This window comes from Centropristis striata, chromosome 2 (genome assembly GCF_030273125.1).
Source record: "Centropristis striata isolate RG_2023a ecotype Rhode Island chromosome 2, C.striata_1.0, whole genome shotgun sequence".
Lineage (NCBI taxonomy): Eukaryota > Metazoa > Chordata > Actinopteri > Perciformes > Serranidae > Centropristis > Centropristis striata.
The window spans coordinates 4,554,497-4,573,066 of record NC_081518.1 but is presented as its reverse complement, the minus strand read 5'-3'; the positions used below and the strand labels follow the sequence as shown (position 1 = coordinate 4,573,066).

Genomic DNA, 18,570 nt, shown 5'->3' with positions numbered 1-18,570 from the left:
ATTTTCATTTTTTAACCAATAACGACCAAAAAATGCCTATCCAAACTTTAATTAGACAATTATGTCCTTGATCCATAGAATATCAGAGAATATTTGTTTGTTTTTAACTCAAAGCCCACGTTGATAATTCAAAATGTCTCGTTTTGTCCATAACACAAAGATATTCTGTTTACTATCATACAGCAATAAGAGAACCAGCAAAAATCCCCTTTCAAGAAGATGAAAGCAGTAAGATTTCCCAGATTCAAATTAATTTTCTGCTCATCAGCTCATCATTTCAGCTCAAAACTGTAGCCAAGCGTGACCTCGGCCAGACAGAAACCTGTTTTCAAAGCGAGTGAACCGCTGTGCTTACCTACTATGTCCTCATAGGCATTCTCCTCTAAAGTGCTTTTGGAATTGGGTCGACTCCGTGCCTCTGTGGTTACTGTGCCGTTCTCTGTAGGCGAGGACGGGTATGAAGAGGGCACACTGGTAGCATCCTCTGACTCACACGACTCTCTGGGAAGAAAATGAAAAGAAAAGTCAAAACAGACGGAGAAGGGGAAAGATGTTACATCCTCACATGCACAAAATTACAAGGAGGAAGGTGGAGAGACAGATAAGAGTAAACAGAAAAAGTCCAGACGGTGTTAAAAATAGTCCAGAGGGCCGGTTTTAGTTCTCCTGCTGTTGCCAACTAGGGGCAGAGAAAGTCAAAAGCTTTGAGTTATCCCTTCAAAAAAATTAAATAAGCAGCCACTAATTATATAAAACACAAAAAACAGATGAACTCGTGCTGCAATCACGAGGAACTTCCTGCAAAATCACAAGTAAACATGCAGATATATTACTGTTTCTCTCTGCTAACATCACATGTCAAGGCTCTGCAGAGGAGTTTTGCTACATTAGAGATCTACAGTACGGTCATGATGTCGCGCCATCGACAGCTTGTGGCTTTTAAGCTTGGCCTGAAATTGCAAGAGCCACAGGAATGTTAAACACAGAGTCCAAGGGATGAACATTTAAGGATTTCTATCCCATTTTACATAGGGACAATCTGGTGAGAGGCCCCACCCTCAAAGTGGAGACGTCTGATCCTGAGAGCTATAAGTTAAGAAGAAAAACAGCAAAAGCAGCCTACACTGTAATAGGTTGCTGTAAGAAAACAGCCAAATTGTGACAGTAACATACTGTTTTCCATTAAAAAGGTATTATACTGTGGAAACAATGCATTCTGGGCAATATTTGTAGGGAGCTTGCCGTTTCCCATAAAATATATGATATATATCTATGATATTTTCTAAGTCTCTTCTTGTCCACATTTTTAATGGCTGTATTTTACTTAACTAAGTTATAGGTATAATAATATAAAGGTATATTAAAATTAATGAGGTTACAGTGAAGACAGTAATTTTGAGATACTAAGTCCTTATTTTTGACATACTTAGTCATAATTTTGAGATATTAAGTCATTTCTTTGATAAACCAAGTCATTACTTTGAGATTTTAAGTCATAATTTTGATATATTAAGTCATATTTTTGACATACTTAGTCATTTTTTTGACATATTAAGCCATTATTTTGAGATATTAAGTAATTTTTAGGTACTAAGTCATTATTTTGAGATACTTAGACAGCGCTTAATTCATAGTAATTGGCTTTTCAGACAGTAATATTTTCTGTTTACATTTATACTAAAACATTTATTTGTTTTAGTTTACTGTAAAAATCAATGAAATGCAGGATTTTCTGTAATTCAGTATGTGGTTTTATCACAGTAACATACTGTAAATAAAGTAGATAACAGTAGAGGAAATGTAAAATTAACAGTAGAATGCTGGCAACCCTGCTGCCAGTATTTCACTGATAATTTACAAGACAATTGTTTACAGTGTACAGGATCCAATATTCAGCTAATATTGAAGCTACAAAGGGCTACAATAATCCAGTGTTAGAGTCCACTGGTTTCTATATGTAAAGAGCAGTTACAGGCTGCTTTTTATGGCCCAAAATGAATTTCTGGAAAGAATCTGACATTTCAAATGGTCTGTAATACGTCAATAAATCAGTTATATTTAGTATGAGCTGTTTTTATGATACCCAGTAGGCATTTACCTCATGATAAACCTATGATGATAACATCGTTCTGTTTGATTAAATTAGGAGAGCTGCTGTGACGAGAACGCTGTGCTCTAACAAAACAGAACTATTGTTATTCCTTAAGGGGGCTTTTGGGAAACATAACAACTGATTCAACGCTGATCTCCACTTCAAATCCCTCACTAAAAACAAGCTAGAACCAGAGCAGATCATCCAACACCACAAACAGACACAGTGATCAGGAACTTACAACAAAACAGGCTGTGAAACTGTAAATTCCTCAAAAGACTGTAAGACTATATTTAAGAAACATATAACTTTCTAAAGGCAAAAGAGTCATAGCAGCTATAAGGATGCTCCAAGGAAACATTTTCTCTCCTGATAAAGTTTCCAACACATCAGCTAAGACAGCGCTCAATATTAACATTTAAAATGGTTTCCAGGATGTACTACCAAAAAATGACAATGTTTTAGATTTATTGCATGTTTTTATTGCATATTGATTGATAAAGGCCAAAAAAAGAGCTTCTTATCTTCTTAACCCTCCTGTTATGTTCATTTTTTTCAGGAACAGCAATAAAACCAAGGCATGTTTAATTATCCAAAAGTGTCAGAAAAAAAATTACTAACCATTTTAATCAATATTTAGTGCAATGGTGCTCTTTACCTCGCAAAGATAATGGTCCAATGAGGATAATTCACTCTATTTTCATAAGAAATGCATGTTAAAACTTTTTTTAAATGTAAATTGGAATAAAAATACAGTGGTTTTATATGACATTGATTTTGTTTTTTTATTTCTTGGTTTTACGTTTTTATTATTGTTTTTTTTATGAAAAAATACTTTTCACTATTTTTTAAAAAAATTTTCTATAACATTAGAGGGGGGTTAATTCACTGGAATCAACCCAAAGCCAGAGATTGAGCAGTATTCCTGTTACTTGTGTTTGAAAATACAGATGTTTTATTACTTTGAGTATACTTTGCAATTGCGCATATAAACATTTCTAACAATATAGGACTTTAAAGGTGAGTTGTTTTGTATTTTTAAAATACTCAAAGTAATTAAGCCATGATTCATAAAACATACAAAATAAGACTAGATCAAACCCCGGTACATGTACCATGTATGAAATGCTAAAGGGCTTTTAATTTGAAAAGGATGCTGGAAGTGGCAGCATTTGGCTGACTCGAGTTGTTCTTAAAGGAAGTGGTTCGGTCTCAGCTGCCAACTGGACAGAGAGCAAGTTTCTACATACTGAACAAGAGAAACTGTTTTCAGTGTTGTTGTTGTTGTTGTTTTTGTGTTGTGTAAAAAGGTGTAAATAAAAATACAAGATACAAGTTTGACTGGTTCCAAAACCTGTTGGTTTGCTGCTGTGACTGACTGATGACTAAAACACAGAATTTCACATTGCCAAACCTGAGTCATAACCACCCTGATGTTCTCACCTGTCCTGTGATCTCACCGGGGTGCCTCCCTCTGTTTTAACTGTCCGTGTCACGCTGGGTGCGGGGGTCGATGGAAGCGGCGGGGGAGACTCAGAGGCTCCGTTCGGAGGTAGTCCATTGGCTGGCGAGCCGCCTTTCTGGTCCCGTTTTGCGTCATACTCAAAAGTGCGTTTTGGTTTGGGTAAGGGGTTGACTGGCGCGCCCACAGAACTCTGCTGGCTCGCCGGTTCTGGACTCTCAGACCGGACTGAGCTCACACTGAACCTCTGTCTCATCTTCGTGAGTTTATCAGGCACCAGAACAGCATCTGGTTCTGTCGCCACGGAGCAAATGCTGCTGCGCTTACTGGTGCAAGTACTGTCCAGGTCGTCCCCGATCACAAAAGACCTCTGTCTTGTCTTGTCGGGAGCGTAGCAGTTGTTCAGGTATCGTTGAGGGGACGGGCTGGGGTTGTCCTTCAGGGCCTGCTCTATCTTCTGTATCCTGTTGAGGACGGCTGACGTCTCCTTCCGAGCGGACAACGAACGCACAAACGTCCCCGAGGACTCCGTCTTGCCGATGCGTTTCTGGAAGCGTCCTATGTTGTCTTTGTCTGAGACTCCCTCCTCTTCCTCTGTGTAGGAGCATTCTGAGAAGGCCGTGCTCATCCTGCGGACGCCCTTAAAGTCAAAGGTTTTCTCGCTGCAGGGGGAGGAGAGCAGGCTGGGGCAGCCCTCACTGCCCCCCACACGCTCTCCTCTTTTATCCAGACACAGGCTCATCCTAGGCAGAGACACCCGCCTGCACTCCCATTCTGAGATCTTCTTGCGGATTGTGGCGGGGGGAACACCTGCGACGGAGCGGGTGAGAGAGAGGGTCCGCCTGTGGCTTTGGTTCGAGGACGGCCCCAGTGAGAGAGTGCTCCAACTCAAGGGCCGACCGTTCACTCCATCTCCTGCAGAGAGATCCCCTTGTTTCTCCTTCTGCTCCTGATTCTCCTTAGTTTGACCCGGAGGCTTGTAGATGGAGAGTCTGTTGTCCAGGCAGCTGATGCTCTTTGACTTGGTGAGGCGGCCTGGGAAGTTGGTGTCGCCGGCGAGAGACGCGGCGCTGCACAAGGTGGCGGTCTTGCCGCTCCAGCCGGTGCGTGCCAGGAACCTGCCGTCGGTCCTGACGTACCTGCTCTGCTTCCCAGAGTTCTCACCGTCGCTGAGGAGAGGCTGCTGGCTCTGGGCCTGACCGGCAGCGAGAACAGGACACGGTGACGTGGCCTGGCACCTGAAACCAGACGGAGAAAGGTGTGAACAAACACTGTTAACATGAAATGTTTCCCTGAGAAACAAAACACCTGATAATCTATCTATGAAAGCAAGAAGCGTGTGTGTGTGTGTGTGTGTGTGTGTGTGTGTGTCTAGTTCATATCTCTCTGACCGTTATCAGACTGACCTTGGATTTCGTATGTGGCTTGCGCATGACACGAAGGTGTGCATCCTCGATTTTGAAGATTTTTTAATTCATTTTTCAAAATATCAATATCTACGTAGGACGTGTTGCAGCATTCACTGTTTCCGATCGGACGCCTTTTAGTGGAGCTCCGCCCCATTGTGTGATAGGCCTACACCTGGTCAGTAACACAATTCACTCTGGATTTCCACCCTGACTCATCTCATCTGGAAGTCTATTTAGCCTACCTATCTTTAGGAGTTTTAAAGTGGCTACAAGGTTTGATTTTCCAATAATGTGTATAATAAGTGTTTTATGGAGTTGCAGACATTGTTGTGGTCTGCATGTAATGTGCAAATTCTGTTATTCACATCCATCTGTTTGTGCTGCATGTAAACGTATTCCCTCCTATATCTGTGTCTGTATATATGTCTAACCATGTTGAATGATTAAGTTTCTTTTTCTTAAAATAACTATTTCTGTGTCTCTTTATATCTCAATGTACATCCATGTATTACCCAATATACACTTTGTATATTAAAACTATGCGAGAGTATCACACCTCATTGTACATCCCATTTTCACACACAACCTCATTTGGCCATAATTGAAAAATCTACTTAATCTCCCACTATATGAATACATACTTCCTACAGGCACTGCACTACTAATAATAATAAACCAAATTATAGGAGCCGACAACAAATCCACTCAACCCTGCAGCATGAAAAGTCCCAGAAACTCGACGATGAACAGATGGCAGAAAACTGTAAAGAATCAGCTGAAAAAATTCTGAATTCATTTCATAGAGATCAAAGACACAATGAAAACTTGAGCCACTTATTAAGAATAACCACAGGAAAGTATTCTGTCTTTGGCAGCAGGGGAGAAAAATAAAGGCCAAAGGAAATACAGACTACATTAAAGTGCCACTGTGGATTTTTCCACAAAATCTAAATAACTTAAAGAGAATCACTGTGGACCTCGAGCCAACTAAAGAAGATTTATCTCAGCAGTCTTACCTGTAAAAGTCTCACCGCTCCTCTCTGCTCCTCAAAGTCTTTTCTCAGTGAGACTGTTAGAGTCCCACGCTCACTGACTGCCTGCTGACTTTACCACACACGTGCTTTCTCACGGTGTTCACCTCCTTTAAGATTTCCAAAGAGAGAACTTTCCTTGTGGTTCCAGACACCTTACTACTCATAGTCTTGCAGGGACTTTGTCATGACTTGGAAGCTGGCTAAGTCTTGCGAAAGTGAAGTGTTGGGAGATCTGATGTCACAGCCATGGTTAGAATAACAAGCGCTATGGGAGGAGGAAGCTGAGGGCTGCGGACTATGATCCAACAGTGCAGGTTGGGACAGATCTCGCTTCACACCTACCTGCCCTTCCCTGGTTTCATTCGTCCTGCTGCAGGGTGGGGAAAGTTTTTACAACGGCCAGGAACCTGCACGCTGCGAGCATGATGGATGCATCTTATCTTACTTCCACAGAAGAAATATGAGTCTCTGAGATGACGACTCATGTCTGGAAATTTTTACGGAAACGGTTTATAATAAGGTCCTTAATAACCATTAATTAACAAGTAACAAGGCATTGTTCTCGCTTTAGATCCGGTAGTTGCAAAAAGCATAGTTAACTTATAGTTAACTTATAATAGATGAGCAATAAAGTATATTTTAATATCAATAAGCAAACAAAATAAGATGAATAAAGGCATGGCAAAGACATAATGGGTGGGTCATGGGTGTTTGGAATGCCATTATTAACACTTATATAAGCTTATAAACACACAATAATGTTAATAAGCATCTTGTAAGGACTTACAAGGGCCTTATTACTTGTTAATTAATGGTTATTACAAGGACCTTAATATAAAGCGTTACCATTTTTACTGCTGGTTTATAGTATTCGGAAGAGCAATGAAAAGATTTGGTAACACTTTACAATAACCATCATTTATAAATGGTAAACAGATAGTTTATTAAAGTTTAATCATCATTTATAAACCATATATAAGCCATTTAGAATGGTAAATACATTATTTATTAATGTTTAACTAACTAAATCATTTATATTTGGCAAACAGATGGTATATTAATGTAAGTTTATAGTTAATTTACCATTAACAAACCAATAAATTATAATTAATAGTTTATTAATAGTTTATAGTTGTACTCATTATAACATTTTAACACCATATTAAGTCTGTTAATGATTTTGAAATGATTCATATACCTTTTAGAAATTGGTTCAAAACGTTTAAAGATTAAATATGTATAGCACTTTGTAAATGCTTAATAATTGGTTTATAAACCATCTATAAACATTACTTAGTTGGTTATTGTAAAGTGTTACCATAGATTTTAAAGCATACAGTTCTTTGGAGACTAAACTGATATATAACAGAACATGATTTCCTCCAGCTTTGTGAACTGTGAATAACTGAATATGATACTGTAGTTTCATGTGAGTTTGGTGGTTTCGCTGCTGCGTAATACTGTTGCAGTGGTGACACAACATGTTTTAGACAATAGCATAATTTCTAACGTATAATATTACATTGCGAACAAAGAAATATATTGTTTGCCCCAAGCTCGACAAATATAACCTGCCAAAACAAATACAAGCTGCCTTTTCTCTTCATTAAACCTCAGACAACACTGCATGTTCATACTTTAAAAACAGAATGCAATCCTTTCAAAATAGAATTCAATTTAACCCTCTATGGTACGGTGTTGCCCCATTGTTGGCCTGTCAAATTTCTACAATGCATGTTTTTGAGTGATGCCATACTTTAAAAAAGAGGGAAGAGTATAGGGAACCAATAGCAATGCTTTAATTTGTCACATGACCTCCAGGAGGCCATATTGAAACCCTATTTTGCCGACTTTTCCAAAGGAAACAGCTTTGCCTTTTTGCGCCACAAAAAATCACTCAAAACGTCATTTCCTGGCCCTTTTCCATCTGGAAAAAAATATAATCCGACTAATAGGTGAGTAAAACTTCATTTTTGATAGTTTCATACACTTAGACCAGGGGTCTCAAACTCAAATTACCTGGGGGCCGCTGGAGGCACTATCAAAATGACCAAAAAAGACACAAAATGACAGAAAAAACCCTAAATTACTTTAAAAAAAGACAAAATGACCAACAAAAGACACAGAATGACCAAAAAATACACAGAATTACCAAAAAAAGAAACAGAATTACCAAAAAAAGACACAAAATTATTTAAAAAAGATGCACAATTATTAAAAAAAAAACACAAAATTATTTTAAAAAAGGCACTAAATTACCCAAAAAGTAATTATAGGGACCTTCCACACACAACACAGTAAAGTGCCATTCATATAAAACTCACATTAAACCTTCATATCAAGGTGGGGGCCACAAAATATCGTCACGAGGGCCGCAATTGGCCCGCGGGCCGCGAGTTTGAGACCCGTGACTTAGACTGTTCAAGACATTAATTTCAATGGGTCGTTGGTTCAATGGTACAATGTTTCCTACAAGCAATATTCAGACAATAAACCTGTTTAAAAAGTTCCTTTTATAATGTTTTTAAATGTAAAATGTTATGTATTGTACCCTGTTGAAGCTACTGAATCTTTTACACATATTTATTAAATAAATGATGTTAAAATTGATTTTAAAAACTTTCTTTTTCACTTGTGCACCGTTATGGTACAATGTTGCCTACGGGCAGCAAACCCCAAGAAACTTCCAAAAAAAAAAAAATTATAATATTACTTCAGATTATGTTTATTTAGCCTATTTTAAGACAAAAAACACTCCAAACTTTTTTTTCCTAACTGGCATTATGATGCGTACCATAGAGGGTTAATAGTACAAAAGCCAGATATTCATTCATAAATGAACTGAGCTCTGATTATTCAAGTAAAAAATAACTAACTTGAGCTTGTAAAGAGCTCAAAATAACCTCCAGTCTAAGGTGAAATGTTTGTCAGACTTCTATATTTGCAGCTCTACAATAAGCCAAACAGGCCGTATGGCTCCATGACGAAAACACATTTTGAGCCCTCTCTGATATTAATCAGCAGTCCAACACTGTGACATGTTGCAGTGCTTCAGCAGGGAGCAATTAGAATTTGTCTGGCACGTTAACATCCTACTGGTTCGCTGCAAAAACTCCCAACGAAGCTTCTGCCAAAGAGTACGGCCAGAGTCTCTGAAGCTGAATATCAATAGGAATGTTTTTAGTAGCAACCAGACCAAACACTCAGTAATGCCAGTAACAGTACACTTTATTGAGTTAATCACAGCAATTTAAATTTTTGCTCTGGGGTTTGATGGTTGCTGGGGCGAGGAATCAGCGGCGTCTCCACGCTCAAACATGATTCCACTAATGTGACAGTAAACAGGCAATAAAAAAGATGACATAGGAGATAAGAACTGGCTTCTCGCTGTACATTGTGAAGGAATTTCAATCGTCAGCAATGTAGCTGTCACAATGAAAGCCATTGTTCCTGGAAATAGCCTGTTCCCAAATAGCTACCTGTTAAAAACTAGTGTATACTCTAACATTGCTAGGAGACGTGACTATGTCATGGCAGGAAGCTGTTTGGATGAAGCAGAAAAACTGGAGGCCAAACAATCAGTTTGTTCTGAACCGGCACATTTTGGCACTGCACTAGTACATTTTCATTACATAAAGCTTCCTTTAAACTGAATCTTTAAAAACTTGTAGACTGATTTTATATGATCCATTTTATATGAACCCATTAAGACTTAAGTCCACCTCGAAAAACTTCCTCTAAAACAGGGGTCTCAAACTCAAATTACCTGGGGGCCGCTGGAGGCAGTATCAAAATGATCAAAAAAAGACAAAAATGTACTTAAAAAAGACACAAAATGACCCAAAAAAAGACACAAAATGACAGAAAAAACTAAATTACTTAAAAAAGACACAAAATTACCAAAAAAAGACACAGAATTACCAAAAAAAGATAAACAATTATTTAAAAAAGACAGAAAATTTTACAAAAAGACACAGAATTACCAAAAAAGACACAACATTATTAAAAAAATACACAAAATTATTTAAAAAAAAAATACACAAAATTATTTTTTAAAAATACACAAAATTACCAAAAAAAGGAATTAAAGGTCTTAAATTGAAGCTCTTATTGCACTATACCTTGATTGTTTGCTTTTACTCTTCCTGTAAGTCGCTTTGGATAAAAGCATCTGCTAAATGACTAAATGTAAATGTAAATGTAAAGGGACCTTCCACACACAACACAGTAAAGTGCCATTCATATAAAACTCACATTAAACTTTCATATCAAGGTGAGGGCCGCAAAATATCGTCACGAGGGCCGCAACTGGCCCGTGGGCCGCGAGTTTGAGACCCATCCTCTAAAACCTAAGCATTGTGTCAAAACAGCCTCCCAAATCCTGAATGTTTTCTATGAAAAACACACAAAATATCAACGTTTCCTGTTATAAATTGTTTGTTTTGTAATGTTTTGTTTCTGTGTGCTTGTACATGTAGTTCTTGTAAATATGCTCTTTACATAGCAGCCCATTTTATAAAAGTGTAAAAAGTTCCACCAAATAATACAGAGTTTACAGTATTAGCTTTTATTCTGCTGCCTAAAATAACATGTAGACTGCGGTAAGAAAAAGTCACGATTAGACATACAAGAAAAGGGAATGTGTGCAAAATTTGTGTCTATTTAGGGCAGGGGGGACTTTAAGGGGGGGTCTGGTAGTCTGGATCAGGCTTGTAAAAATAAGTCCAGTTTAGTCAGCTCCAGCTGGGCCGGCCACACATACAGTAGTGTACGAAGAGCTGGTGCCAGTCACAACCTGGCCTCTGGCTTCCACTCAGGCTTCCAGGGCATTTAACCACAGGCCACTTCCTGTTTCTGACCAGGATGGAGGCAGCAGACTGCTAACACAAACACCACTTCTACTATTATAGTTCAGCATATGTAAACCTTATCATCCATCAACAGTCATTTGTACATTATCGTAGATAAAACTCACAATTTATTCATGTGTTTTGAACAGGGGCGCAGATGGGATTGTTGAACTGGGGGGGACGAAGCTGTCAGCAAATGATTTCAACTCAATTAGTTATTTTTCCACTCCATGCCTTAACCAAAATATGTTTTATTGAAGCATTTTTAAATTAACTGTACTGTAAACAACAACCAACATATTTACATAAAAGAAGTTTGTGCATGAAATTCCCAGTGCAGCCAAACAAATTTACTGACTTGAAGCTGACTCAATGAAGGACCCAAAAACATCTCTCCTCCTTTATTACCCTGAACATACTGCAGGGCATTTTCTTTTTTCAGGATTTTCTAAAACTATGATGGGGGACCCAAATAAAGTCCTGGGGTCCGGGAGCATGCTCCCCCGGAGAACATTTTTGCCCTAAAAGCCTAAATTTGGCTCCTCTCGCACATTCTAATGTCACTATTCCATCTTAATCATTGCATATTTTAATGAATTATTGTAAAGGAGAATAAGGGTTTTTATATGTTTTATTTAAGGCGGCATATTTTGCAAATTCTGTGGTGGACTCTGCTAACACATCCATGTGCTCTTATTTTGAAAGCTACATGTGTTTGCTTTTATTTTGAAGGCGGGTCTAACACGTTCTTACTGTAACGCCTTATGGTGTGTTATATTAACACTGAAAGTCTGAACTTGGAGCTCAGAACAACGTTGAAAATTCTGACATTCGTGTAGACCTTGAACGCACCATTAGCAGCCAGACTCTCTATGTGCTGCAATGTAAATAATCTAACTAACAGAACATTAATCCTCTGTTTTACGGGCAATATTTGTCGCTAAAAGTGGGAGGGACATATCCCCCCGTCCCTAGTGCTATCTGCGTGCATGGTTTTGAGTGGGTTATTTGCTTACTTGTCATTAAATTCAGTGAATGTGTATAAAACAGGAGTCCCAGCAGTGTTCTCCTCTCTTTCACAGCCTTGTCAGCATGTTTTGTGTTGCCAAAACACCTCTCTGGATTGCTTTTGTAGTTACTTGTCATCTTTGAAGTGCAGGACACTAATTTATTCCCTCAGAGAAGATCACAGAACACGAATCGAGCACACCCTATGGTTTTTTTGTTTTGCTTTGTATTGTCTTTCTCCACCGTGTTGCTGCACGTTGGCATGTGTGCCACTTGCGGCTACACAGTTTGGTGTAGGTGTAAACTGTCCTAGATACTCCTCCCTGGTTGATCTCATCGTTTAGGGGATTACATTGCTTTTATAACACTATCCAACACAGCTAATATCTCTCCATCTGTTAACCCTCTGGAGTCTCCAAAAGCTCGAAATCCAGACTTCTTCATCACATCCAGACTAGAAAACAAAGCAGCGTGGAGCCCTACTGTAAATTTACCTCTAAAGTTCTGGCTGTAAACTCCATGAGGCCAGTTTCAGTTTGATGATGATATACCAAGTAAAACTGGAGACAAGCTCAAATATATTTAGTATAAAATTATAGAACTGGATGTAACCCTCCCATATGTTATATTTGCAACTTTTGTTCACATTTGCAACATTTAAAATTCTATCTTCTTATTGAGCATGATAGTGTTTTGAAAGTAAAAAAAAAAAAAAAAGATTCAAAATAAAATTTTATGTTGGACTAAAGGACTAAAAAAAGACACAAAATGAACAAAAAAAGACACAAAAGACACAAAATGACTAAAAAAAAGACACAAAATGACCAAAAAAGACACAAAAAGACAAAAAACAAACACAAAAAGACAAAAAAATGACAAAAACAATACACAAAATGACCAAAAAAGTCACAAAATGAGAAGACAGAATGACAAGAAAAACACAAAAGACACAAAATGACAAAAAAAAGACAAAAAAATACACAAAAAGACAAATGACTAAAAAAATACACAAAATGACACAAAATGACCAAAAAAAATACACAAAAAGACAAAAAACAAACACAAAAAGACAAAAAAATGACAAAAAAATACACAAAAAACACACAAAAAGACACAAAATGACTTACAAAGACACAAAAAAGACATGAAAAGGATTCAAAAATGGACAAAATAGCCCCAGACTCCATAGAGTAAAAAAAAAAAATGTGCAAGCTGCAAAGCATCTTAGTGAGCTTTAAGAATCTAGGGTAACATGAGCAAGCTGTTAATAAAGCTCTACTGCAATGACAATTACATTTATCACAAGAGGCTGAGGTTAAATGCACAATTATCATGTAAGAGGAGTACAGTAGGCAGCGGGGGAGAGCTTTGTGCTGCTGTGATTAGTTTTCTTTGCATTTACATTCACAGAGCTTACCTTGGGAATAGCGGTGAACGGGCACATTTAGCAGCAAATGAGTGGCATTTATCTACATCATAATATTAAAACTGTGATTAACATTTGCGTGGTTTGCCACATCCAGCAGGACTAATTTACACGGCAGGCAATTACAGAAACCAGCTGCCACAGGTTACTTTATGTTATTTTTGTGGTGTATGAAATACTGTCCTCTGTGTATTTACCACCACAGGGCAGAAAATAAGGAAGGAATGACTAATAACCAAGTCAGTCAAATAGCAGCTTTATATAAGAATACTGATATATTTTACAGCTGTTTTGCACAGTAACTACTGTATGCATGATGAGATGAGACGAGTCTGCAGCAAGGTTATTATAGTTAACGAAAACTAATGAAATAACGAAAACTAGGATAAAAAAAAACTAAAATGAAAGTGAAAATGTCTTTCGTTTTCGTCTTTGTCAACTTTTTTTCATACGTAAACCTTTTTGGTTGATATGAAATCTATTTAATCTATCTGGTTTTATGAATTAATAACCTTATTGGGGCTGAGATGGATCAGACAAAGAAAATAAAGGAAACATTTATTGTTACTTTTTTAAATCTCGCACCCAACAAATACCCCATTACAAAAAAACACTAAAACTAACAATAAAACTAATAAAAACTAAACTAAAACTAAGCATTTTCCAAAAAATAAAAATGTATTAAAACTAGCAAACTCACTCTAAAAACTAATTACTGAATTTGAAAACAAAAAATCACAACGAAATTAAAACTGAAACTAATGAAAAATCCAAAACTATTATAACCCTGGTCTGCAGGTTCCTAAGAACTTTCGGTAACGCTTTACATTAAGGTCCTTGTAATAACCATTAATTAACAAGTAATAAGGCCCTTGTAAGTCCTTACAAGATGCTTATTAACATTATTGTGTGTTTATAAGCTTATATAAGTGTTAATAATGGCATTACAAACACCCATGACCCACCCATTATGTCTTTGCCATGCCTTTATTAATCTCATTTTGTTTGCTTATTGATATTAAAATATACTTTATTGATCATCTATTATAAGTTAACTGTAAGTTAACTATGCTTTTTGCAAGTACCGGATCTAAAGCGAGAACAATGCCTTATTACTGGTTAATTAATGGTTATTAAGGACCTTATTATAAAGCGTACCGAACTTTCTGGTTTTTAGAGAATGAACAGGATGATAAATTATAGGAAGCAATAGTCGAGATATCATGTATCGTTCCCAAAGTTTGTTTTTCTCTCCCAGCAGGACACTGTCAGCTCTCAACATGCTAACACAAGCTCCAGCTCTCTACTCACAGCTCAGCGTTGGGTGATGGGGCCCTGGTCCAGGATACAGGATCGTACTTGCAAAAGCTTTGGAAGTCTTATCATGACAATCATCAGAGCTTCTTTCCCATCAGTAGGGGGGAAAAAAGGAAAAAACCACCCCACACTCATCACCGAGGAGAAAGATGTGGTTGTAGATGAATGAACTGATATTAAAGCACGGCTCTTATTTCTCTTTCGGTCATGTGGCATTGACTAGGAGCACATTAACCAGCCCGGCCCCTGGTGTCCCACATGTCACTGACCTGTCGGGGACGTCCCGCGGAGCTTTACCCCCTCCTGCACGAGGCGCAGCCTTCGAACTCTTGTTGGCAGTCATGTTTGTCTGCAAGCCGCCCACTCACCTGATGGACAAACACAAGGGTGAGAAACGTTAAAAAAGCTGCAGCATTTAATGCATTTTAACATGCATGGTCTCACAGGGATCCGTGAAATAGCCACGGATTTGCTTAACTCAAAATCCGTGGAATAGCCACGGAATCACTCAAATTTCCGTGAAATTGACATGGATTTCGCTACAATGCAAGTTAATGACAGTCATATCCCGTGGCTATTCCAACATACAAAGTGATTATGTACATTCACTGAGTGAATATTTAGAAAATAAAACATATATTTCTCGCTAGAAATGTGATCAAAATCCATTTTTATGCGAAGTCAAAATTTTGATTTTTTTCACTAAAAATGAGAGAACTGTCCGCCATGTTTTTTGTTCTGACCGCCAGGACCTTGAAAGTCACTTGACTTGGAACAAACCAATAGGAAAACATATCCATGGAATAGCCACGGGATATGACATTAACATTGACATATGTCATTAACTTGCATTGTCGCGAAATCCGTGTCAGTTTCACGGAAATTTGAGTGATTCCGTGGCTATTCCACGGATTGTGAGTTAAGCGAATCCGTGGCTATTTCACAGATTCTTGTGAGACCAGGTTCATTTCAACATGCATGCACTGCAAAAACCACTGCTTTTTGGAGTCAGCTCTCAAATCTCATTTATTGTCACTATACACATGTACATGTGTATAGTGACAATAAAGGCATTCTATTCTATTCTAATTTAGGTATAAACTCACCATATTCAACAGCTGAATAGCTTGAAAAGCATGAAAAAGCTCACAATGTAAATCCTAAAAAGAAGTCTTTAAACAATAAGATAATTAAATAAGCACATAATAATATTACTCATAATTAAATAAGCACATGAAGCTATGGTCAGTAGGTAAATTATACTCAAATCAATATCATTAAGACACTATTGCTACATATTAGAAGAAAATACTTGGTAAGCTTCATGTTTTTTGCAGTGTGAGGTCATACTTCAAAATGAAACTCTTCTAATGGTTGTTTTGTTTGTCAATGAGTGTTATCAGATGATTAAATGGAACCAGACAAAAAAATCCGATCCCGTCATCATGGTGGACTTTAATCCAACAACACATTAAAAACAAGATGGCCAACATTCCTGTGAGACCACAGCCAGGACAGAAACAAGCCTGGGTGTGCCATCGCTGTGAACAGGTCAACTCATGTTACTTGGCTGTGCAGCTGTGCCCGACATCAACATCTGGCTTTAATGCTGCTCTGACACTTTGGCACCAGACAATGATCACAGGTTCCAACAATAACAGAAGGATTTTTATAGGAAATCACGTTGATAAAAGTTCTCCATAATAACCCAAATCAACCCTAAAGGTGACTCTTCTCAGTCACAGGTTGACGTAACAGTTACAGTAGAGAGGAAGTTAATGCACTTGACAACTTTTCATAACCACACGTCACCACAGACGCCATGTTCAATCTTCAGTGTAAACACTGCAGACACATTTCAACAAAGTGGTTTAACTAACGCAGCACTGTTGTTCCAGAGAAACTCCTTCAGACGCAGCTTTTCCTAAAAAAAAAGTCTATTTTCACATCAATCTAGGGCTGGGCGATATATCCATAAAAAATATTTATTTATTTATTTTTAAATGTGATATGGAATTAGACCATATCGCTTATATCGATATAGTTCAATTCACGCCCGCCGATAGGGGGGGACAAACGGGTCTGCTGTCCCGGGCCCAGGGTAGGGGGGGGGCCCAGAACTGGGCCCTCATTAAATTATGGAATGATTAAAAAAATAAAATGAAATAGGCCTATTTGTGGAAAAATATGTAATATTTATTTGAGTTAAAAGCTTTTTATTTGTTTTCTTCCTAATTGTCCTTGAACTAGTGGTCAAGAACCCCCCCACCCCCAACACAAAAATGGTTTGGCCACTGATCAAACTTTGATGTTGCCGTTTGATTTGAAGTTCGCTCAAAATGTCCGGTAAACACAAGTCCGGTGCTCAGAAACGGAAAGAAAAGAGAAGACAAGAAGAAGACAATGGAGGCCTTATTTTATGAACAAATATTTTTTAAAAAGGTGGTGACGGTGAAGCTGGGACTAGTAAAGTGAACGTAGAGCAAGGTAAGAAACAGCGCAGCCAATGTTTACAGCCTTGTGACGTCACCTAACAAGCTCGCTCTAATGTTAACGTCCATTAGCTTGTATGAAAGCCTGACACAACACGTTATCTTTGACAGAAACTAAGTTTGGTAGCTCCGTCAGAGAGGATGAGACAGAGAGGGGAGAGATCCAGCAGCTGTCAGGTGACAGAGAGAGTGATGCGGGAGGAGAGGAGGGAGAGAGAGAGAGAGAGAGAGTCATTTATAGTTTATTTATTTAGTCAGTTATTTTCCTGCTAGTGTCAGAATTCCAATACATATGAAGAGTGTATTTAGCAACAGCGCATGTGTAGTTTGTTAATCTTAACCATTATTGTCTCTTGTCAAAGAGAGATGTGAGGAGAGGAAAGGAGAGGAGAGGAACAGGAGAGAATGTTTTTGCTTGCAATGTTTTATTAAATTAATATTTAATTTATTTTTTAAGTATAAAATAGATTCATAAAGCTCATTGCACAAATAGGCTATCTGCAAAAAAGCTTTTTGTAAATCAGGGATATTATACTTTAAAGATGGGAATTAGCCCCTTATTTCAAAATATATACTCATAATCTACAGGGTAAATAGCTGCACATTTAGTCATGGCTTATAAGGAGAGAGGAGAGGAGAGGAACAACAAGAGAAAAGGAGACATCTGGGCGCGGGGGGCCCATCTAAGATAATCTCGTCCTGGGCCCAGGCAAGACTGTCAGCTGGCCTGGTTCAATTTTTTTCTTTCTTTATATATAAATGCTGCCCTAACTAGGGTTTGTCATATTTAGTTATTTTGTAATGTTATTGTATGTATGTTATTCTTTTCTCATATAAATACACTCATTTCAGGAAAATATTGGCCTATTTCATTTCATAGGCTATTTTTATTTAAGATTTTTTTTATATAAAATGTGCACTTTATGGAGCTTTGATTTAAAAAAAAAAAAAAAAAGCTACTCCTGTTGTTATACATATCGCCCAGCCCTACATCAAACAACACAGAACTGCATTGCTGCCACTTAACTCTATGGGGTCTTATAGGGCTATTTTGTCCATTTTTGAATCCTTTTCATGTCTTTTCGTGTCTTTGTAAGTCATTTTGTGTCTTTTTGGTCATTTTGTGTCTTTTTGTGTCTTTATTTAGCGATTTTGTGGGCTATTTTGTGTATTTTTTAGTCATTTTGTGTCTTTTTGTGTCTTTTTTTAGTAATTTTGTGTCTTTTTGTGTCTTTATTTAGTAATTTTGTGTCTTTTTTGGGGGTCCTTTTGTGTCTTTTTTAGTCCTTTAGTCCAACATTAAATGTGATTTTGAATCTTTTTTTTACTTCCAAAACACTATCGTGCTCAATAAAGAATTTTAAATGTTGCAAATGTGAACAAAGGTGTCAAATATAACATATAAGAGAGTTACATCCAGTTCTATCATTTTATCCTAAATATATTCGAGCTTGTCTCCAGTTTTACTTGGTATATCATC

At 37.6% G+C, this 18,570-nt stretch overlaps 1 protein-coding gene across 1 annotated transcript in view; it reads right to left on the bottom strand.

Annotated features, from left to right (window-relative positions):
• The window catches only part of dennd2b (DENN domain containing 2B), a 78,032-nt gene that overhangs the window by 45,561 nt on the left and 13,901 nt on the right, over positions 1-18,570 (bottom strand). Inside the window, exons 2-4 of the mRNA XM_059349261.1 lie at positions 14,868-14,966; positions 3,536-4,792; positions 356-501 (exon numbers count right to left, since the gene is read on the bottom strand). Of these exons, the coding sequence (XP_059205244.1) occupies positions 356-501; positions 3,536-4,792; positions 14,868-14,941 (1,477 nt within the window). The 5' untranslated portion in view covers positions 14,942-14,966. The remainder of the gene's footprint in view (positions 1-355; positions 502-3,535; positions 4,793-14,867; positions 14,967-18,570) is intronic.